The sequence below is a fragment of the Helianthus annuus genome, chromosome 4 (genome assembly GCF_002127325.2).
Source record: "Helianthus annuus cultivar XRQ/B chromosome 4, HanXRQr2.0-SUNRISE, whole genome shotgun sequence".
NCBI lineage: Eukaryota > Viridiplantae > Streptophyta > Magnoliopsida > Asterales > Asteraceae > Helianthus > Helianthus annuus.
Genome location: NC_035436.2, coordinates 205,037,477 through 205,061,093, shown reverse-complemented (window position 1 = coordinate 205,061,093; position 23,617 = coordinate 205,037,477). Strand labels below are relative to the sequence as shown.

The 23,617-nt window shown below is 37.0% G+C and overlaps 1 protein-coding gene across 1 annotated transcript; it reads left to right on the top strand.

The window, feature by feature from the left end:
* Positions 1–7,898: 7,898 nt before the first annotated feature.
* On the top strand, positions 7,899–23,089 carry LOC110938152 (cellulose synthase-like protein H1). The gene is made up of 8 exons (XM_022180622.2): positions 7,899–8,784; positions 8,967–9,297; positions 10,356–10,481; positions 20,245–20,346; positions 20,494–20,703; positions 21,069–21,180; positions 21,269–21,456; positions 22,055–23,089. The coding sequence occupies exons 1-8, from the start codon at positions 8,510–8,512 to the stop codon at positions 22,988–22,990; spliced, it is 2,280 nt and encodes a 759-aa protein (XP_022036314.1). The 5' UTR covers positions 7,899–8,509; the 3' UTR covers positions 22,991–23,089.
* The last annotated feature ends 528 nt before the right edge of the window (positions 23,090–23,617 follow it).

The window sequence follows — 23,617 nt, the reverse complement described above, 5'->3', positions numbered from 1 at the left end:
TCCAAAATTTACACTAAAAACGTCAAAAATTTTCCGACCAAGCGGTAGCGGAGGCTACCCCTTGGTCCTATATATATCCGCCCCTGCATAATGTAACAATTTTCTTACTTACAAATTGAAACATTTTGACGCGGCTCAAAAAATGTTCGTTTGAAATTTATGCCGGCAAAGTTGGGTCATTCTTCAATACACTTTGTTTTTTGAAAGTAAAATGCTTTAGTGTTGTGTTGTAGGCCGAGAATATGCAATATGAAAAAGAATGTTTTGCATACTTAAAACTTTCCGCATCTCATATAGTGATACTAAACACATTTATAATCAACATCCCGCTACAACGTGCGGGTTGACGTCAACTCGTTACTAACAAGTGGCAAATAAATAGGTATTACATACTTTATAAATAAAAATTTCCCTATAATTTTTTGTTTTTGAAGTTTGATCCCATCATCATAAGCGAGGCTAGAATTCTAGAGCTCGAGCTTGACTCGTTTATTACTATTACTATTACTATTACTATTACTATTCAGTTATATTTATCATAATTTTATAATATTTATTATTTTTATATAAATATAAGTTTATTATATAAAATACAATTATATGAATAAATAGGCTCGTTTAATTAGGCTTGCAAGCCGGCTCGAGCTCGATAAGTGAAGCTCGGGTTTGGGCTCATTTGCTATACAAACTTATTTTTAGACTCGGGCTAGAGCTCGAGCTCATTTAAGCTCGGCTCATTTCAAGCTTTTTTCTAGGCGATCTCGAGTAGTTAATGAGTAGCTCGACTTGTTTACATACCCCAATTTTTTTCTACTCCATAATCTACAGCAGGACTAAAAACATCGGCCTCTAGTACATCTAATCATACAAGTTACTAATACTTTAGTAAAATTAGTGTAGGATCGTGTGCTGACCCGAACGAGTCGTTCAGAGGCTTTCTCCTTGGTTTCAGGTGCGGAATAACAAGAAACTAAGGTAGAAACAGCAGGCAAATCACTTTAACTACTTGTTTTACTGATTTCAAACGTTTACAGCTCAAATCTCGCACCGGCAGAGCCTCGGCACGATTTCTACACAACGTTTTTCTCACTATCTAACTCAGATCGCTTTAAGGGTATTTATAGAGGTCTGGAACCGCTTATTGGACAGGCCCAATAAGCGGTCCATACATATGTCACATTAGCGGCCCAACCGGTTGATACAAAAGCGGTCCAACCAGTTGTCACATGAGCGGCCCACATACCCTATGTACCTATGAGCGATCCAAGAACCTAAATTTGACTCTAAAAGCGGCCCAACATCTAAAACCTATACATTTCACTATTTCTCGTATTTCAAGCCCAAATCTAACGTTCTAAGACAATGACTCGATACAAGACGTAATCAGTAGATGTAGTGCACCAACAGACTCCCCCTCAGATGTTGATGGAGTCGACTATCGAGTCACACCAATGCTGTCTTCAGTTCTTCAGTCTTGATCAGTCTTCGGGCTTTTCTCTCTCTTTGTCATTCAATCATTCTAAGACACGAACGAAGATGTAGTCGACAGACAACTGCACTAACAAACTCCCCCTTGGATGTTGACGGAATCTTTAGTGAGAGTCTTCAAACAATCACAACTCTTCAATCTTGTTCAGCCTTCTTCAGGAACTCAGCCTGGAATAATATCTTCTTCAGGAATTCCTTCCTGGAATCATATGCCTGGATCATTCTCTGGCTTTAACTTTCATCAGACTCCCCCTAACATAATGCTGAGATCTCTGTCTGGAAATCGTTATCACCATTGAAATCAACTCCTGGCTTTCTCTGTTTAAGCTCTTCTCTGGTTCTGATGTGTCTCCTGGCTATTCGTAGCAACAGGATCAGAAACCTGCAAAACTCAATCATACTATTACAAACTAATACAATTTGAAGTTCAACTTAATGAATCAGCAAATCATATAAGAAAAATTATGAAGATCAAACTGTAGGTTACCATTCAACTTATTCATCAAGTTAATGAACCAAATTTTCATTTCAAATCTTCACAATTTAACACTCTCTCTCAAACCACAAGTTCAACATGTTTAGCACTTGAAATGTCAAATATCAGTTCTTCACACTCTGTTGTCGAAAATCTTTTTTGAAATTTTCAAATATCAAACAAAAATACAATATTTTTGGATTTTTGAATTTAATGAAATACAGAAATGAACACTAATTTTTGAGAGATTGTGCAAGAGGATCATATCGGTTTTTTGAGACATATCACCAACACCGTTGATCTTGATTAATCAGCAAATGTTAAAAACAAATTTACTTCTGATTGTCAGTATTGTTGTCCACTTAAACCTCTACACAAGTTTTCAATTGATTCAAGATACGTATTTAATGTTTTAGAACTTAGACTTATTTGAGTGTCCCACCTCTTGAATATACTCCCGTATCCAGATCTCAATATTCTGATTTACAGGTAAGTATAACTACAAATGATATCTGTATATAAATTAGGGAAAAAATGCGAGAACTGAGGGATCTCAGGTCAGAACTTCCGTTCAGCAGAGAGATATCAGCTTCGACTTAGCAGTGGGTCCCCTTTAGAGGATCTTTTCAGCTACAACAACTGATCATCAATTTTATTGTCTAATCAGCTGAGGGCTTTATGCTATGTTTCAAGCATATGAAGAAAGTATTAGCCAGGGACTAGGTCAGAACCACCGTTCAGCAGAAGTCCCGGAATAATACCCCAGACATCATTCGAGTACAAGAACCTAGTATTCCAGAATAAGAAACCTTTCAAACGAGATTTCAGGGGTTACCTATATATCCAAGTAGTGTTCCCTACAAAATAAGTAAGTTTTGATTTTATGTTTATATCTCGAATACAATTTACTAACTGTGTGAAGCCTACTGACACATCATTAGTAAGACTTGTTTAACAACATTTTTGTCTTTACAAATCTCTAGCATGCTGTGATAGTCCACCGATGTACTATCATCTCCTCTTTTTGCAGCAAAACTCATTTTCATTTTTTCAATTTTTTAAATTTTTCAAAATTTTAATACTCCCCCTAAAATCAAAATATGTTTCAATTTTGATTTTCTGAGGAAAAATTGAAAACAAACTATTCAAGAAATATGACAACATTATGTGAATTACCTCAATTCACCATTCTCGTGCAAAAACAATCAGAACTCCCCCTCACAACAAACTATTTTCCCATTATGATTTCAAAACACTCAAGTTTGTTTCAATCAAAATGGTTTTTCCGGAAAAATTAGTTTGTGTTCCAACCATTTGTAGATTTGGGGTTATCTCAACATCTTGTTTTCTTCAAACCTTTTAAAAATATATCATTTCCAGTTTTATCATAAACCATCAGTAGAAAATCAAGTACAAATTAATGTCCCCTGATTTACCACATGTAAATCGAAAAATCACCAAAGTGAAATTTCTCAAGAAATGTGCCGATTCATGATCCACGATACCATCTTGGGATCTCCGGCAAGTCAGGTTTTTCTATTTAAACAATTTCACCCAAGCCTGACTGACCTTGGGTGATTTTGAATTCTTGCTCAACAATGGTGGAAAATTTGCATCATCCATTGCTAAACTAGAATTCTCAACTTTTACCTTAACCAATGGCTCCTCTGGTTTTACCATACCAGAATCATTGCCTGCAGGTGGCTTGTCCGACTTTGATCTGTCAGATTCATCGCCGACCTTTTCTTTCTTCTTCCCTCTCTGTTCTGTCCTCAGATTTGTATCTGATGAATTCGTCTTGCTTGTTTTTGCAACTGAAGGAGTCGATTCATCAGAACTTTTATTCTGTTTATCCTGTGAACCTGAAGACAAAATCTTCTCGAGATATTCTCTCGCTTTCTTTCTCTTCTTCCTCAGTCGGTCTTTCTGCCCCTGAGAAAGTTTAACTTTCGTCTCTAGAACTTTCGGTTGTTGAACTTTTGGTTCTCGAACTTTTAGTTCTTCGGGCTTGACCTTGACTGGAATTCTTGCCACTTTCTGAGACATAACCCTTGATCTTCCCATTGATCTTCTCGGGCAATCTCGGGCAATATGACCTTTGATGTTGCAGTTATAGCACCTCCTGGTCTCATATCTCCAGTACTGGCAATTAACAGCAATGTGTCCATGATAGCCGCAGCTGTAACACATTCTGTTATCGTACCAGTTATCACCGTTGTACCAAACACTCAAGTCGTAACACTGTTTGGCCTGGTGATATTCCTTCCTCAACTTTGCTGGATTTGACGCTTTAGCACTGTGGTCTGACCTGCACCACTTATTACCAACATTTTTTGAGTTTTCATTTTTTATTTTTTGTAAATTTTGTTTTTGATTGGATGATCGATCCGATGAACTTTTATTATCTTTTTGTTTCTGTTCTGCTTTCTTCTTCAAAGGCTTTTGCTTAGAACATTCACCTTTTTCAGTCGATTGCAAAACAGTTTTCTGAAAATTTTTTTTAAACAATTTTTGTTTTTCTTTTTTAACATTTTCATCATCGGATGCATCATCACAATCTTCAACTTTGACAGAGTCAAAGTTTGTGACACAGTCACTTATTGGAACTGAATTGATCGGTTTTGGACAAGGAATATTCAACTTGTCAGATTTAGTCGCAAAACTGATCAATTTCTTTTCAAGTTCATCAATCTTGATCCTTGAACTCTTAGCTTCGTCTTCAAGCTTAGATATTCTTTCAAGATGAGACTTGATTGAATTTTCATTTTCATTTTTCAAGTTTTCAAGAACAGATTTTTTATTTTCCAAAACATTTATCTGTTCTTGAAGTTTCACTTCATTAGCTTTCAGATTTTTGTTCTCCAATTTTATCCAGAAATCTTCATTTTCTGATGATTTCTGTTTGCTTTCAAAAACCTTTTCATTTTCTTTCAAACCTTTGTTCTCTAATGTCAAGCTGTTCACACTACCCAACAGTTTGACATTTTCGACTTTCAACTTTTCACAAATACCCTGTAAGTCTAGAATCTGTTTTTCATCAGCTTTCTTCTTATTGTTCAACTTCTTGATCTCCAATGCTAAACTTTCTGCATCCTTCACAAGTTTGTCATTGACTGTCTTGAAGTTGTGACAATTTGAGCATACTGATGCAGACCTTGACGATTCATTCTTCACAGATTCTTTGACTTTTACAGCTTTTTCTTTCCTTTTCTCATCCTTGATCACAATCTGTTCTTCAATCCTTTTAATGAGTGGAGTAATTGTCAGTTGAGAAAATTCTCTAGAACTTTTCAAGTTCAAGACATAATCTTCCCATTCTTCTTTCGGTAAAGCACTGATAAATTTTTCAACCCACTCTTCTGGTTCTTTTGTAATATCTAAATCAGACATTGAACTAACAAGATGTTTGTATCTCTTAATGACACATCTTGTGCTTTCTCCTGGAAAACCTGAAAATGAATCAAATTCATTCTTTAATATTTTTATTCTATCAAGTGTTTCTTGAGTCCTGTTAACGATATTTAAATCCATGATTCGATAACACGTTTTTCAAACACTGTGACGAATAAGCGAACCAGGTGTGACGGAAAAGCGAACTAATCAGCAATCTGACACAAAAGCGGATCAGATGAGCTAAAAGAGCGGACCAGAGAATAATGTGTCCAATAAGCGGTCCAGATAAGCTATCCGGATGACAAATAAGCGGACCAAGGTCGTCCGGATGAGCGGTCTAACAAGTCGTCCGGGTGAGCGATCCAACCGACCGAATAAGCGGTTCAGTATCGGTCCAGATAAGCGGTTCGAGAAGATGTCCGGATTAGCGATTCAAGAGCAAACCGACCGAATGAGCGGTCCTTAACACGTACGAATAAGCGGTTCAGGATTGGTCCAATAAGCGATCCAGAATGTTCCAGAAAAGCGATCCAACTTCGGACAACGATTTGACCCACAATTTCTTCGAATTTCAACTCCAAACTTTCAAGGGTTTGTCACTGTACTATTTTGCACAATCTGTGAGAATTTGAACGAATTCTGACCGTGAAATCTTCCCGAATCAGAAAAAGAAGGTGTAGAAGTAAGAAAAAGTGACTAAATCCAGCTGATTTCTGCAGAGAACCTCCTCCTGAGCTCTAATACCAATTGTAGGATCGTGTGCTGACCCGAACGAGTCGTTCAGAGGCTTTCTCCTTGGTTTCAGGTGCGGAATAACAAGAAACTAAGGTAGAAACAGCAGGCAAATCACTTTAACTACTTGTTTTACTGATTTCAAACGTTTACAGCTCAAATCTCGCACCGGCAGAGCCTCGGCACGATTTCTACGCAACGTTTTTCTCACTATCTAACTCAGATCGCTTTAAGGGTATTTATAGAGGTCTGGAACCGCTTATTGGACAGGCCCAATAAGCGGTCCATACATATGTCACATTAGCGGCCCAACCGGTTGATACAAAAGCGGTCCAACCAGTTGTCACATGAGCGGCCTACATACCCTATGTACCTATGAGCGATCCAAGAACCTAAATTTGACTCTAAAAGCGGCCCAACATCTAAAACCTATACATTTCACTATTTCTCGTATTTCAAGCCCAAATCTAACGTTCTAAGACAATGACTCGATACAAGACGTAATCAGCAGATGTAGTGCACCAACAGACTCCCCCTCAGATGTTGATGGAGTCGACTATCGAGTCACACCAATGCTGTCTTCAGTTCTTCAGTCTTGATCAGTCTTCGGGCTTCTCTCTCTCTTTGTCATTCAATCATTCTAAGACACGAACGAAGATGTAGTCGACAGACAACTGCACTAACAATTAGAATTAGACTTTATTTCTATTCATACTGCTTAGAGCATGTGTAGTGGTTAACACCCCATCCTTGGCGTTTTGCGCCATGTGGCAGCCCAGTCAGCAATGGGGCATTATGGGGCGTTTTCTATAATGGGTGTAGTGGGAATGTGGGCATTATGTTAAAAGGAGTGTAAAATAGAATTTAAATAAAAAAAAACCATTAAAATTTGTTATTGGCCAAACAAAGAACAAGGAACACAGTCATTGGTCCAAAGATCAAACCATCCAGCCATTTCAGCGTGATTTAAAACACGTTGCTGGTGATTTTTTGAAAGAACACGCCCAAACACGCCGGCGGGGGCGGTGGCGGTAGTGTTTATCGGCGTGTTTGGGGGGAGATACCGCCCAGTACGCTTGGTCTTAGTATTAAGTCCGAAACAAAACTTTGTTGCTACGTGCTTCTTCCGAAACACTGATATAACACTCGCTGATAGAGATAAGAACAATACATGTTATTGGATAAAAATAGAAAGTCTAGCATCTGTTTATGTTTGTGCATAAATTCCCCTTATAAAATGTTCATTTTGATGATCTTTAAAATTCCAAACATATAGATTAGATTCTGGTTTAAGATACCTTTTTATCTTTATAAAATATGTCTCACATTTGCTAAAACTAAGCCTCGACGACACAATAAGCAAAAGATCAAGATGAACAACAATTTCACGGTTGATCTGGCCCGGTACAATCGTAGAACGACCATCAAACCTTATGCGAAACAAAATATAGGTACACGATAGTAAAGGAACAGAGGTTCCACAGGCAATAGCGTGGCTTGATGTGAACTGACCGCAAAAAATGTTAACAACCTTTGAAAGAATGAACACAAAGCATCCACGTTTCCCAAGTTAATTAATTCAATATGAATAATTTTTAAAGCCACACAAGATGTTATAATTAATATATAAATATTTTTAATTTAACTATCAAATAAATGTTGTTTGGGATCTTCCCCAATAGGATATCTTTTTAAAATTAATCTGGTCAAATCAAGTTGGAATATACAAATAAGACAAGGCTCAACCAAAGAATACAAATAAGGCAAGGCTCAACCAAGTATATAGAGATAAGGCTCAACCAAAGAAGTATAGAGGCAAAGCCAATGCATGGTGTAGGGAAAGATGGTTGCATATCAATCCTTTGTCTCTCTATTTCACTATGCCAAAAAAGTTATTGAGTTTGCTATTGACCCAAACCCCACCTAATCCCCACCCCCACTTATTAAGGGACTGTTTGTTTATCTCTTAATGAGACTCTTAATGGTTTAGACCTCTTACTGGTTCAACACTTAATGATTCAGACTGTTTGTTTCACGAGCAGATGTCTGAATGGTTCAGACATTTGCCTCTGAATGGTTAAGATTTATACAAAGTCTGAATGGTTAAGACCTCTAATCTGAATTGGTTTGACATTTGCCTCTGGACGGTTAAGCATTATACAGGCTTTTAATGGTTCAGATCTCTTACTGGTTCAACATTTAATGGTTCAGACCTCTTACTGGTTCAGCACTTAACTATTCAGATGTTGCCAAACAACCCCTAAGTAAGTTAATAGCCAAATAATAAATATAATTGTCACCTCCGTTTGCTTTTTAATTTTGATACTTTCTTTTGACTCTTGGAAATCCTCTATAAAAACTCATTTCAACACACCTTGGCATACCACAACACATACTTTTCTTCTACAGATTTGGTGCACTATGGCTATAAACATTCAAGATTCAAATTGTCTCCCTCTACAAGAAAAAATAGTCCATAGCAACAAAATGGCTCGAGCCATAGAGCTCATTATTCTTTCGTTTCTCATTTCCATGCTTGTTTATCGGGTTATTTTATTCAAAGACCAAAACAACTCTTTCCCATGGTTGCTCGCACTTGTGTGTGAGTCGTGGTTCACTTTCACATGGATTCTTAGTATGTGCATCAAATGGAATCAATGCTCCTTTCAAACATACCCTGATCGACTCTTAAAAAGGTAAAATCGATCTCAAACTTTGTAATCTCGAGTGTTCTTAAGTTTTAGTAGGCTTAAAAGTATATGTTTAACTTTTAATTAATTGAAAAATAACTATTACATGTATATTATTAAGTGTACTATGAATAAAAAAAATATCATTTTTTTTATCTTAATTGTTAATGTGACTAAATGTCTTTCAGGGTAAACGAAATCGACTTTCCAGCAGTAGATATTTTTGTCACCACTGCAGATCCCATCCTAGAGCCATCTATCATAACAATGAACACCGTATTATCTTTGTTGGCGGTAGATTACCCGCTAGACAAGTTAGCACTTTATCTTTCCGATGACGGCTGCTCACCACTTACGTTTTACTCAATTGTTGAGACAACAAAATTTGCAAAACTTTGGGTACCTTTTTGCAAAAAGTATAATATTCAACTTAGAGCCCCATTTCGGTACTTCACTTCAACCTCCACTCCGTTAGAAAATGATTCTTTGGAGTTCCAACATGAATGGAAAAAGATGAAGGTAGTTATTGGAAAAAAATTGAAAAACATTATATTATATTATATTATATTATATTATATTATATTATATTATATTATATTATATTATATTATATTATATTATATTATTATATTATATTATATTATATTATATTATATTATATTATATTATATTATATTATATTATATTATATTATATTATATTATTATATTATATTATATTATATTATATTATATTATATTATATTATATTATATTATATTATATTATATTATATTATATTATATTATATTATATTATATTATATTATATTATATTATATTATATTATATTTTTTTTTTACTTTTTGTTATGATCATCAAAAGATTTTTTTTTGTTTTTTTGTTTTAGCCACATAAAACCTTGACATATTTAATTTTATTTTTATAAATCAAATTGGAAATATAAATAATTCATAAATTTGTACTCAAATAGTTTTTTCTATGTATTGATATACGTTAAACAAATTGTGTTTTATGTTTCTATATTTTTTTATCACCAAACATGTTTCCATTAAAGTTTCTTTTCTATTTTCTATGTATTAAATACGTTAAACAAATTGTGTTTTATATTTCTATATTTTTTTATCACCAAACACGTTTCCATTAAATTTTATTAAAAATCATGTCGCCCTCCGCCGCTATAATAAATAATATTAAAAAACAATTTACAGGTCAACGAACACAATCGTGAGTGTCCGCAGTAGTGACTGTTGCAGGTTGGTAATCTTCGGCGTGTCGGGTCATGACACCATGTTGCTATTTTTTTTCTTCTATTTATTACATTTTATTTTGATTTTTTGTTGTTTTAATTAGACAACTATATTTTGTAGCTTTATAATGGTTTTACCGTTTGGTTTGTACGCGGATTCCCTGTCGCAACTCGCGGTGAAAAAATCCTAGTTTTTCTTAAGTCTCTCTCTTATTATTGTTATTTTTATATTCTAAGTCTCTCTCTCTCTTATTATTGTTAATTAACTGGACTTGTGTGATTCTTTGTTGCTTAACATTCACATGCTCTTTTATATGCGTGTGATCACAGAACGAATATGGAAACCTATACAAGAAGATAGAGCTTGCAGCACAGAGGCCCTTCACATGTGATTGTAATTCAGATTTTGCTGTTTTCCGTGATGTTGACCGGTCCAACCATCCAGCTATCATCAAGGTATCATATCCAAGCATTACCATGCATAATCCCATTTGTTTGCATCCATGTGTTTGATAAAAATGACCCAATGAGATAAAATGTCAGAAAAGCTTCCCTGGCTTGCTTTTCATTGGTTCTAATTAAAATGAAAACCTTGATGTGATAATTTAGGTTTGTTTGTTTTGCATAAAGACGTTCAATATTTATCGTCCTTAAGTCGTTCGGGATTGTGGGGCAATCGGGTGATGGGTCCGTGTATGGTGTTTGTAATACCTGATGCGGAAACCACATATGTGCCGTTCGAGATGGTGGATAAACCTCATCTTGAATTGAATCTCTAGGAGAATACCACGTTATAACCTTAAATACCAATGTGTTTTAGGCATTTTGACTTGTAAAGAGAGAAGAACTTCATAGTTAAACATGCTTGGGTTAGAGTAGTATTTTTGTAGGTCCCTGTTTCGCGGAGGATTACGAACCTAAACCTTGTTATACAAACCTACTAGCGAGTGCGGAATCCAAGCTAGCAAGCAAACCGAGTTAGTAGCAAGTAGAGAAACAAACACACAAGTTCACCGATTAACACAACTTGTATTAATGCAATGAGGGTTCGGTTACAAGCTCAATGTTTACAGAAGTGTTCTATAAACTCTCTAAGATGTGTGTGTGAGTTTGGACAGAATGCTCTCAAAGAATACTCTCTCTTTCTGTCTGTGTGTCTATCTACCGAAACTCAACACATGCATGGGTATATATACCCAGCTCAGCAGGTCTGGATCGAAGGATCTGATAGATGGTCCGAAGGATCATCTATCGATCACAGTTCATACGAAAGATCAGCATGGACCTCGAAGGATCATCCTTCGAGGTCTAATGGTCGAACCATGGTCGAACCATATCTTTCGATCACCTCGAAGGATCAGGTGTATCCTTCGAGGCTATCCTTCGATCTGAACATCTTTCAAATGTTGTCCAAGTCAAACCGGAGGATGGTTAACTTGGTCAACTTACAATACAAATCAGGACATCGTTTATATCAGACCGAATACAGACAAAGTACAGACACAAGTGCACCAACAAACTCCCCCTTGGCTGTAGCTTTGTCTTTGATCTCTAATCTTTGTCTTGTTCTTCTAAAAGTGTAGACTCGTCTTGAACTTCGACGGTCTTTGGTCTTCAAGTCTTCAAGACTCTGATGTCCTATCATGTCTTCAATGTCGGAGGGTCTTCAAAGTCTTCACGTCTTGAAAGTAGAAAGTGTATCAACAAACTACCCGTATCATGTAGGAAGTGTGTTGACAAACTCCCCCTTAACATAAGCTCCCCCTTGAGTTATGCTCGTGAAATACTTTAACTTTATGAAGTAAGATCCTTCGAGGTGATGATGATGGCCAGCGGCAACTCGATCATCTTCATTCATTGAGTGCCTTCGTGTCTTCATTCCAAAGCTCGTCAACGACCATGTTCTCCTAGCCTTTAGAATCTGCACATGCAAGAAATCTAAACGCGTAATGAGAACAATTGCTTGGAATATAGTATAAACAAATGACACACGAATGACCATGTCATAATCAAACACCGTCCGACAGTTTGAAAGTTTAATAAAATTTGTCAATTTTAGTTTTTAACTTTCAAAACATGCAAATTTCGACCGTTTATGAAGATTTAGTCAGTTCGGTTTTCAGTCAGGTTTCAGGTAACGAAGACTTGAGCTCCAACATCGTACGATCGAAAATAAAGCAGAAATAAAATCTTTTTGGCTTTTATAAAGTTTATATTAAAACAAGCCTAAAATCTTTTTGGTATTTTTGAAATTAAAAGACAACAATTTAAAATCCTTTGAGTGTTATCAAACGACATCACCGCTAATGTCGTGCTGATATGCACCAAACGATGAAACTGTTTAAAAGAACTAATAAAGGTTAAGCAGTAAATAAATATATACAAACATTCTTTTTGCGAGTTTCGAGGGTAAGAGAATCATATCAGTGTACGGTCATGCCAAAACACTCTTGTTGTTCAGTTAGTTAACATTAAGATAAGCATCCTATAACAATTATCGGTATTGTTGTCCACTTAAGCTCAACTTATCAGATGTAATCATGTTTAGAGGATACGTTAATGTATGATTTATACTTACCGACCGGTGTTCATCCACATCACGACACATTCCCGTATCAAGGTATGCACGAGGGTTCATCTTACCGGTGAGTATACCGATTATCATCTGTTTGACCGTATATGATGTGAGATTCTCACTTATTTTGATTTGAAAACAAGTCCTATGTGATATAATCACTTATTGATGAGGAACTTGATTTTCGTATGCATGAGGGCACAGGTGCAAGTCCGTGAACAGGTCAGTACTTCCGTACAGCAGAGAGACGAACTTGACACCCGGAAAAATGTGATATTTTATCACTTATTTGATTTGGACATGTGATTGTTTATCACTTATTGAGGTCGAATGCAGTATGCAATATGTACACGTATGTATAGTATCATGGAAGATCTAGACTTGCGTCCCCGTTATTTTTCGGTAAAAGATACAACCATGATACCCAGATGATAAGCAGCATAAAGACCGAATATCTCAGAACCTCGGCAATCTATCAAACGAAATTTCGGTACTAAGACCATATGCCAATGAATGGTTCCCACCTGATCTTCAGTCGATTAAGATTTATATCACCCTGCACACTTTAAAATGATTGTGAGCCTACCGATACATCTTATATAGAGCTGCTTATCGTTTTGCATTTAAGGTTTAAAGAGGTTTGGATAGACCACTGATGTACTATCATTTTCTCTTTTGCTCGCCAGGAAACTCATTTTTGTTTTTCTATTGTTTTTGTGTTTTTGAAATTTTTCGATGTTTTTGGATTTTCAGAATTTTGGATTTACTCCCCCTAAAATCAATAAACTAAGATAAATTTAAACACACACAAAGATATTTACAAAAATGATTTTCCGATGTTGGTTTTACTCTTGCTTGACCTTAATGCCGTTTACCAAAATTAAGTTTTATCAGAAAAGATTTAGCAAATTTTGGAAAAATGAGTTGGCATGTCGGTAAGCGGTGCGGACCATGACAACATTGATGAGTTTCATATTGAAACAATCACTTGTGAGGTGATATCCGAGATCAACGTGTCAGGTCAAAGAGTGCTGTACGAGATAATAACAATTCACAAAGCAGTTAAAATATCGACAAGTATAGGAGAGATTAAGAATTTAAAGGCGTATCCTGCAACTGTTCCGTGCATTGCAAGGAATCTAAGCACTCTCCCAACTGGATATCCACCCGGTGTGGACTTCAAGGTCGAATTTGCAACTACTGAAAAATCTCTTGACAGCAACAAGCTCATAAACCTCCGGGTCCGGCTGGTCTTCCACATTTCACCAGCGAAGGTCTTTGACTTTCTCTTTCAGAAATGGTGTGCGGATGTTCAATGCACTCCAAGGCATCGACACACATTTCACTTCATTCGTTCCTGTGGACCCGATCAAAAACCATAATGACCAACTTTTGGCACGTTCTTCATTTGGTCGAATTTTTGCAACTTCATTCAGCCACATTTTCTTTTTCTTTCCTCTTTCTCCATCAAAGGCAACAATTTCTTCTGTCGCCTATCTTGTGCAAGGACATTCCACCATCAACAATCCTAAGACTATCAATAGTTCCTCCTGGAACTTCCTGCACACTCACTCAGAGATTAGTTGGAGAGAGGGACCCAAGCCATTGTGGTCTTGGGTCTTCCATTTTCATCAATGACAATAACTTCTTGTCTTTGATGGTTTGTAAATTGTGATGGTCCCCCTGATTCAGTAACCGATTTAGGTTTCCATGTCTGTTTTGTTTTATCAGTGTCATTCTTTAACATTTTAACTTCATTACAGTTTGAAGTTTTTGAATGTGTTGATTTTACAGAAACAGATTGTTTTTGAACCACATCGGTTTTAATTGCTTTTTCAATCCTTTTGACCTGTTGGCGTTTCTGCTTCTTCTCCCTTTCTTTTACAAGTCGGGGATCTTGTTTTGTGGAAGTAGATGGCTTACGGTCAGTCTTGTCACGGGGATCATCAACCTTCCCTTTTTGCTTATGAAGGTAAGGGCAATTTCGAATTATATGCCCAATGGTTCCACACTCAAAACATGATCTTCGTTCAACATACCTCGAAGAATCATGTGTTCTCTTAGCCGATGATGTTGAACCTTGTGAACTCGAGGTACTAGGCTTTGAGCTGTTTTGTTCATTCCTTTTCAAAACAGTAGCTTTCTTGACAAAATCTAAGTTAGATTTATTTTCAAACGTTTCAATTTTGTCCGTTCCCGTCGATTTCACAAAGTTAACATTTTTCTTCTTCTTTTGATTCGGCTTCTTCTGGACTTGAGCCGGTGCCTTTCCTTTGGGCTTGGTGTGATTTTGCTGTTTTGGCATTGCTGGTAATTTCTTGTTGCCAAATTGTTTTCGAACTTCAGCCTTTGGGATTGGAGGACACTGTGTAACTGTAACATGTGGTCCTTTCTTCCCCAAAAACTTACTTGTCGAATTTTCAAAGACTTTATCGATTAAGGATTGATTAACGTTCTTAATAGGAAAATCTTTGTCTGAGTAAATTTTATCATCACCAACCAAAGTGTACAGCAAGGTCACACTCTCCGACTCCTTCTCAGACGAGGACTCAGTTGCAACAGTCTTAGCGGGTGTGGCAGGGGGATCACATAGAATGTGATTCTCAAGAGGTATGTCCTCATTTTTGACTACCGCATCAGACTTTGCTGGAGCAGCATCATCAGATTCATCATCTGAAGAATCAGCATCCTCAACCTCAACTGGAGGATCCTGTTTCTGTTCAGCAGTTACAGATGTATCTGCTGACACATCCGAATCTGAGGATACTTCTTTCTGGTATCCGAGTCCTGCTGCAAACTCCTTCACATCAAGAGGAACAGATGGTTCGAAGAACACTCTATCCTCCTCATCAGGCATGGCATCATAATTGTGTCTGACTGGTGGTGGACATTTTTTGTATCCTATGCATGTGACATCCCGTTTTTCTTTCTGAACGTCAATGATGTGATCCAACACGTAGCTAGAGCTCAAATAGCTGTCTAGCTTGAGTTGGATTGCCTCACTTTCCGTTTTTACACAGACCATTTCTTTTTGCATTGCCTCAAGACGTGAGATGTACAAATTAATGTCCGTTTGTTTTCTGGAAACCATTTTAGTCAATTCAGTTTTGTCTTTCTTTAATGTCTCAATCATTGACTTAAATTCCTTTTCATGGTTTTCATAAAACATATTGGCTTCTGTGCATTTTGAAAGATCCACAGTCAACTTCTGATTGTGGATGAATGTCACATCATATTTTTCTTGCAAAGCCTCGTGTTTGCTTTGCAATGCACACCACTCAGCATTCAAGGAATCATGTTTGTCTTGCAAGTCAAACAAACTAGCTTGTAAAGCATCATGTTTGGCTTGCAACTCAGACATGTTTGCCTCAAACTCAGCACATTTAGCCTGCAAGCTATCACAGTTATCACAGTTTACAGCAATGGGTTCATCGACACATACCTGACTTGAAGAACTGTCGACATTAGCCATAAAGGCTGAATGGAGAGAAGACGAAGTACAAGCAGCTTGATCCACCAGAACAGATCTTCTTTGAGTTTCTGCTGCAGCTTCCTCCAAAAGTTCATCAATATCAGCATCAACTGAGACACCAGATGTCTCGCCCATATTCTCATCGCCTGACCTAGATGAATCTTCATCAACACTCCTGCTGTACCCAGAAGAGTCTTCATCCTCAGAAGATTCACCACCACTGGCGGAAGATTCTCCACCACTGGTGCTAACTACATCCTTCACAACTTGAGCAAAGCAAGCTGTACCATTAGGACCATCACCACCAAACTGGATTGACCAGTCGCAACCTTCATCCATCTGAACTACAAGTGCCCGGTTGGCTTGATTGTTGACAGGCACTAATGTACGTTCATTATTTCTGTTCTGGTTCTGCTGGTTGCCCTGGTTTCTGAAGGGGTTCTGGTTTCCATGCTGTGCTGGCTTTGCACATTCCCGTTTAAAGTGACCCCGTTCACCACAGTTGAAGCACTTTACAGCTTGCTTATCGAACCCATACTTGGTGTCTCGCTTACTTTCCAAGCTGGTTCTTCCAGTACTTTCCATCCAATCCTTTGCTCTTCTTACAGCACTTGCAAAGGCCCACTTGATATCCATCAAGTCCATCTCTTCTTTATCTATCTGCCGATAGTCTTCCTGTGTCAGATTAATGTTACCAATCTGACCTTCTATCAACCCACAGTACGCGCTCACTATAGTGTTAAGTAGCTCCATGTGTTCCTTGGCTACTTCTACACTGACTTTGGAGAAGCTTGAAGTGTCGAGCTGTACTGTACTTGGCTTTGATTGTTGACCAGCAGATGATGTTCCTCCATAACATGCACGTTGTTGTTGAGCAGGAGGAGGTGGAGGTGGTTGGATTGGATTTCCAAATATGTCTGTGGTGGGAGGTGGCTTAACAGGAACTTGTATTGGATTGCCAAAACAATCTGTACTTGTGACAAACGCCGTTTGAATTGGAGCATGTGAACCAGTTCTTGCAGACGAAGAGCTGGAAGTTCCATAATACACTTCTGGATTCTGTGGCAATGGAACTCTCTTCGCCTTCAATGTTTCCTCCTGATCCTTGTTTTCCAAAAGCTGCACGAAGTCGTTAAAAGTTGTAGTTCTCAACGCTCCGTTATACTTAAGGATTTCCAAGAAACTACTCCATTGAGGAGGTAAGGCATCAGCAAACTTCTTCACCACCTCTGCTTGAGTTGTTGTAACTCCAAAATTGTTCAACTCAGTAAGCAGGTGATAGAAACGACTTGTCATGTCTCCCAGAGACTCCTTATCCATGCAAGCGAAGCTGTCAAATTCTTTCTTGAGTAAGTCATGACGCAGCTGACGTGTTGCTTCATTTCCTACTCCTCTTGTTTTCAACCCGTCCCACAACTTCTTAGTTGTCTTGAAGCTGACAAACTGGTGATAAATATCCTTGCTCAAAGCCTGGGTGAGAATGGCATATGCTTTCTTTTCCAGATCATACGTTTTCTTTTTATCTTCGGGAAGATCAGCAAATGACGCAGTCTCTGAAGCAGCAACCTCTATGGCTTGATCGAAATCTGTGGTGAAACGTATCCACAGTTCCGTATTTTGACCAAGAACATATGTTTTAAACCTCTCAGCCCATCCTGGATATTCATTCAGACTCATCAGTTTTGGGGGTCGATTCAAACTTCCTGTTTCGCTTTCGCTTAATAAAATACTTTGTACACTCGGAGTTTGACCCGTTACTAATGCCCATTGATTTGATGGTAAGGCATTTGCTTGTGAAGATGTAGATACTGGAGATTCGGCCCATGATGGTGATAGACTTGTACACGTGTATTTTCCACTATCAGGAGCCGGTGTACCCCACCATGAAGGAGTAACTCCTGAACTTGTATATTTACCACTGTCTGGGGCAGGATTCCACCAACTCGGATTCATCTTTGACAAGAAAAATAAATTCTAAGTGAATAATCCGAGAGATCACACAGCCGAACGATCCTGTTCGAAAGATCTGAAATCACCGAAACTTGTTAACAATAAACAGACCACAATCGAAAGATCAACTACTGTTCGAAGGATCAACAGTACTCGAAGGATTACTGTTGAGTCTTGAACAATAATTTCGAAAGATTCAAGAACTCGAAGGATTCCCTTTTGAAAGATCCGTATCTTTCGAGTCAAATCCCTATCTTTCGGACACTTATCTTTCGAATAGCTAACTTCCGAAGGATCACACTTGTTCGAATGATCAACAGTGTTCGAAGGATCACTGTTGACTTTCGAGCACTGGCTTCGAAAGACTCAAAATCTCGAAAGATTCACACTTGAAAGATCCTTATCTTTCGAGATAAAACAACTATCTTTCAAAAAGATTCCCTGATCGAAAGATGTGTTTCGAACTTCGAAGGACTACTCGAAAGATGTTTATCTATCGAGCTGTCACTGATCGAAGGATGGTCTTTCGATGTCGAAGGATATCTTTCGATGTCGAAGGATATCTTTCGAATGAGCACTGACACACTGACACAGATGTGACGGGTTGGTGAAAAGGTGATGGGTAGGTAAGTCAACTTTCGGCAGAAAGGTATGGCAGGCTGACAACTTTCCCACCAACCACGATTTTGAAAGATAATTTGCCCAAAAATGGAAAACTTAACCCAGAAACCGGTGACCGGAACCTTAACCGGAATATTGCCGGAATTCACCAAATCACTCAAAAACAAGTTTTCAAGTTACCCAACCCACTTTAAACACTCCCGGTTAGTTTAGACACGTTTTTACTCAAAGAAAATGCAAGAAACCAAGTAAAAACAGGTGCAAAACCAAGTGTTTCAACACACCACAACTTGTAAAAACCCGGTTTTAAACAAGGTAAAGAGCGAGGCTCTGATACCACTTGTAGGTCCCTGTTTCGCGGAGGATTACGAACCTAAACCTTGTTATACAAACCTACTAGCGAGTGCGGAATCCAAGCTAGCAAGCAAACCGAGTTAGTAGCAAGTAGAGAAACAAACACACAAGTTCACCGATTAACACAACTTGTATTAATGCAATGAGGGTTCGGTTACAAGCTCAATGTTTACAGAAGTGTTCTATAAACTCTCTAAGATGTGTGTGTGAGTTTGGACAGAATGCTCTCAAAGAATACTCTCTCTTTCTGTCTGTGTGTCTATCTACCGAAACTCAACACATGCATGGGTATATATACCCAGCTCAGCAGGTCTGGATCGAAGGATCTGATAGATGGTCCGAAGGATCATCTATCGATCACAGTTCATACGAAAGATCAGCATGGACCTCGAAGGATCATCCTTCGAGGTCTAATGGTCGAACCATGGTCGAACCATATCTTTCGATCACCTCGAAGGATCAGGTGTATCCTTCGAGGCTATCCTTCGATCTGAACATCTTTCAAATGTTGTCCAAGTCAAACCGGAGGATGGTTAACTTGGTCAACTTACAATACAAATCAGGACATCGTTTATATCAGACCGAATACAGACAAAGTACAGACACAAGTGCACCAACAATTTTGAAGAGCAACAAAAAGATAAAGTCGTGTGATCACGATGGGCTATTAGTATGTATGAGAAGTTGGTGTTATATGTTTTGAAAGGTAAATGAAAGAGTGAGCGAAAAAAACTAAATAATTAATGGTTTAGGATCAAATACAAAGTCTTCTAGAAATAAGAAGTCGTGAGATTTTAGGTTTTCACTTTTGGATTTATATTGTAGATTTTAGAATTTTTGTTTATTACCATTGTGTCTTTTATTTATCATTGTGTCTTTTCTATATTTGCGTCATTGTGTCTTTTTGGCGACTCATTGTGTCTTTTTTACCCGACATTGTGTTATATTTTTCGGCATTGTTTTATATTTTGCTCAACATTGTGTCATCTTGTGCGATCCATTGTGTCTTTGTACACTTCTTATTTTTAGAAGCCTTTATAGAATAACTTAATCCTTAGTTAATTACTAACAGATACTTAGACTCATTGTACATTAGACCTACTATATATTTGTGCTTCAAGAATATACTACAAATTAGCAGTTAAAATCATGGTCTTTTCCACTTGATTTGGACTACTAGAAAGTATACTGCCTAGGATTTTTATTTAAAGTCTAATTTTGTTTATATGATTTGGTAACTGTTGTAGGTTATATCAGAGACCAAAGACCTACCACATGTAATATACATCTCAAGAGAGAAAAATCCCAAACATCATCATCATTACAAAGCTGGAGCTATGAATGCTTTGGTTAGTACAATATATTTTACTTACTTAAACCTTTCTAAAATATATAACCGTTTTATTTATCGTAAGAGCGTTTAACGATCAAAAAATTACGTTATTATTATGCATCTTGATATGTCAGTCAATCTATCTTTTGTAAACGATGAGCAGACTCGAGTGTCGGGAGTAATGACGAATGCACCCCTGATGCTGAATGTGGATTGTGATATGTATGCAAACAATCCACAAGTTTTTCTTCATGCAATGTGTATGGTATTTGATTACAAGAATGATCAAGAATGTGGCTTTTTTCAATTCCCCCAAGCTTTTTATGATGGATTGAAGGATGACCCGTTTGGGAATCAGCTCGCGAATTATTATGTACGGTATATTTGATTTCTTTTTGCTTTTGTTCTTGATATTCTAGCACAAAGATATCACATGAAGATAAATTTCATATAGCTTTCTTTATAGGGGGTTTTTGCTCCAACAAAACTAGTTTTTTAAGAGAAATTAATTACCTATATAGCGCAATTCTAGAGAATTTTTTATTATCTGATTATTTGGTTCTTAAAATAATAAAACTTCAAAACAATAAACACATATAAACACTATCTTCTACAACCCCTTATTTAAAAAACTGATTATTTCATATTCTCATGCAAAACCAGCATCCAGACACCCCCCTTAATTCTTACATAATCACTAGAGTTAATTAGTTAACATTTTTGTTACATTTATTTCAGTATATTATAAATGGATTAGCAGCACTACAAGGAATATTCTATATGGGATCAAATTGTTTTCATAGACGAAAGGTTATCTATGGTTTATCTCCAAATGATAAGACAAAATCTGGTATGCCAATTAAAGCTTGTTTAATTTTCCACTTTTGTTTTGTAGAATTGCATATTCGGTTTAAATCATATTTTCTTTTGTTAAATAGGGAATATAAGAAATGAAGATTTACATAAAGTCTTTGGAAAATCATTTGAATTGAGAGAATCAGCTGCACAGATATTATCAGGATCAAACACAAATATAGAAAATCGAACGAATCCCTCTAGTTTAATTGAGGCAGCAATCGATGTTGCAGGTTGTAGCTACGAGTATGGTACACACTGGGGCAAAAAGGTAAACACAAATTAGTGAATAATGATAATTATAAATATAGGGGTTAGTTAACGTATAATTGACCTTAACGTACAATGCGTACGCAATGAAAATATAACATGCTGATTTTAAGTTGGGTCACGTCGACCGTAAACACCTTTTGTCTTTCAATATTGGTTATTATGTATAGTATAGGTGGTTTATATACAGATAACAACATTTTCTCATTGAAACCACCAAAGTATATAACTTTTGTTTATACTGGTTCCAACCAAATGTATGTTAGTAAATAATCGAAATAAAAATGCATTCATTCGAAGTATTTGATTTATACATATATATACACACATTCACATCCGAGGTATTTATAATATTTTTTTTTAAAGTTCAAAGTTTGCTTTTGTTATTTCACAAATTTCTAGCATAAATTCTACAAGAACCGGCATGAAGGAAAAAAGGTTGCACATGGTGACCATAAAAAAGTTACAATACTTGAGTTACAATACTTGAGTGGCCCCATGTCCGTGATCGCTGCGTTAAATGACCTAAATAGACTTTATACATGGTAAAATATTCTATTTAATGGTATTGTCTAATACATTATATAATCTATTTTTAGGTTGGTTGGCTTTATGGGTCTTCAGCAGAAGATATACTCACAGGACTCGGTATCCATGGTAGAGGATGGAAATCCATCATTACCTCACCAGACCCACTTGCTTTTCTTGGTTGTGCACCATCAACATACCAGAGTTCATTGACCCAACAAAAAAGATGGGCCATAGGGCTTCTTGAGATCTTATTCACTGATAAAAACCCGTTCCTTCTTACTATAAAAGGAAACCTTTGGTTTCGACAAGCCCTCGCTTATTGTTGGATATGTTTATGGGGAGTCCGGTCCATTCCTGAGATATGTTATGCATCACTTCCTGCATATTGTATCATCACGGGCTCACGTTTCTTGCCTAAAGGCAACGAACAAGCTTTTATTATCCCTGTGGGTATTTTCGTCATTTACAATGTTTATATTTTGTGGGAGTCTAAACGTCTAGGTGTATCATTACGTATGTGGTGGAATTTACAAAGAATGGGGAGGGTGACTGCTTTGACAACATGGTTATTCGCGATATTAAATATGATGCTAAAGCTCATGGGTTTATCAAAGAGTATCTTTGAAGTAACACAAAAGGAATACAAGTCAAATGATGGTGATGATGTTGGTGATAATGATGATAAAAATGTTGGTAGGTTTACATATGATAAGTCACTTGTGATCATGCCAGGTGTTGTAATTTTATTAGTTAACATCACTGCGTTGGTCAATGGTGTGTTAAGATTATTAAAGGTAGAGTATAACAAAATTTGGATGGAGGTATTAACATTGGGGCTAGGTGAGATGTTTTGTAGCATGTGGCTCTTACTATGCTTTTGGGAGTTCTTGAAAGGGTTATTTAGGAACGGGAAATATGGGATTCCATCCTCGACGATTTGGAAATCAGGGATTTTGGCTTTGTTCTTTGTGCATTTATGTAGAAGATCTTCTCAACCATTTTAGAAGATCGGGTGAGTGATTTATGTTAAATATTGTAATTCTTGGATTGAATTGTAACGTTGTTATCATAAATAGATAGCTAATTCTTGGATTATCAAACCATTACCAAGCCAAAAATATAAGAAACTCATACATTTATGTACAAAGTAGTTGTTAGAATATAAATTTAGGGAAGAATAACTAATGAACCAGTGGCGTAGCTTGAAATAAAAAAAATTTCTATGGTGTAGTTTCGAGGTGTATGTTCGGGTCGGACATCGGTGATTCGATTTGGGTCGGGTCGGGCCGGGTCAAACATTAATATCAAATAAAAAGCGTTCTCAAACATTAAAACGCAAACATTGTTTAACAAACAAATGAACAATTTCACCCCTAATTTCAACCTAAATCACATAAATTGAAGCCCTAAATAAATTAAACCTAAAGATAAAACACATACCTTAAAGATTGAAGAAGAGCTAAATCGATTCCAGCCGTTGCTTTATGTTCAACGAAGATCGAACAACACCAGCTAGCCCACTGCCCAGCGATTTTGGTTTTCTTTCTGTTCAGCCGTTCCTTTTCTTCTTCTTCTGTTCAGCGACCTGGTAATCCAATCAACAGATATTGGGTTTTTTCGATAGAGTACTT

Bases quoted from the DNA above. Each gene is read 5' to 3' on its own strand.
- LOC110938152 (XM_022180622.2), top strand. From the start codon at position 8,510: ATGGCTATAAACATTCAAGATTCAAATTGTCTCCCTCTACAAGAAAAA. The intron at 9,298-10,355 runs GTAGTTATTGGA...GTGTGATCACAG, and splicing joins ATGAATGGAAAAAGATGAAG to AACGAATATGGAAACCTATA. The intron at 21,181-21,268 runs GTATGCCAATTA...TTTGTTAAATAG, and splicing joins AAATGATAAGACAAAATCTG to GGAATATAAGAAATGAAGAT.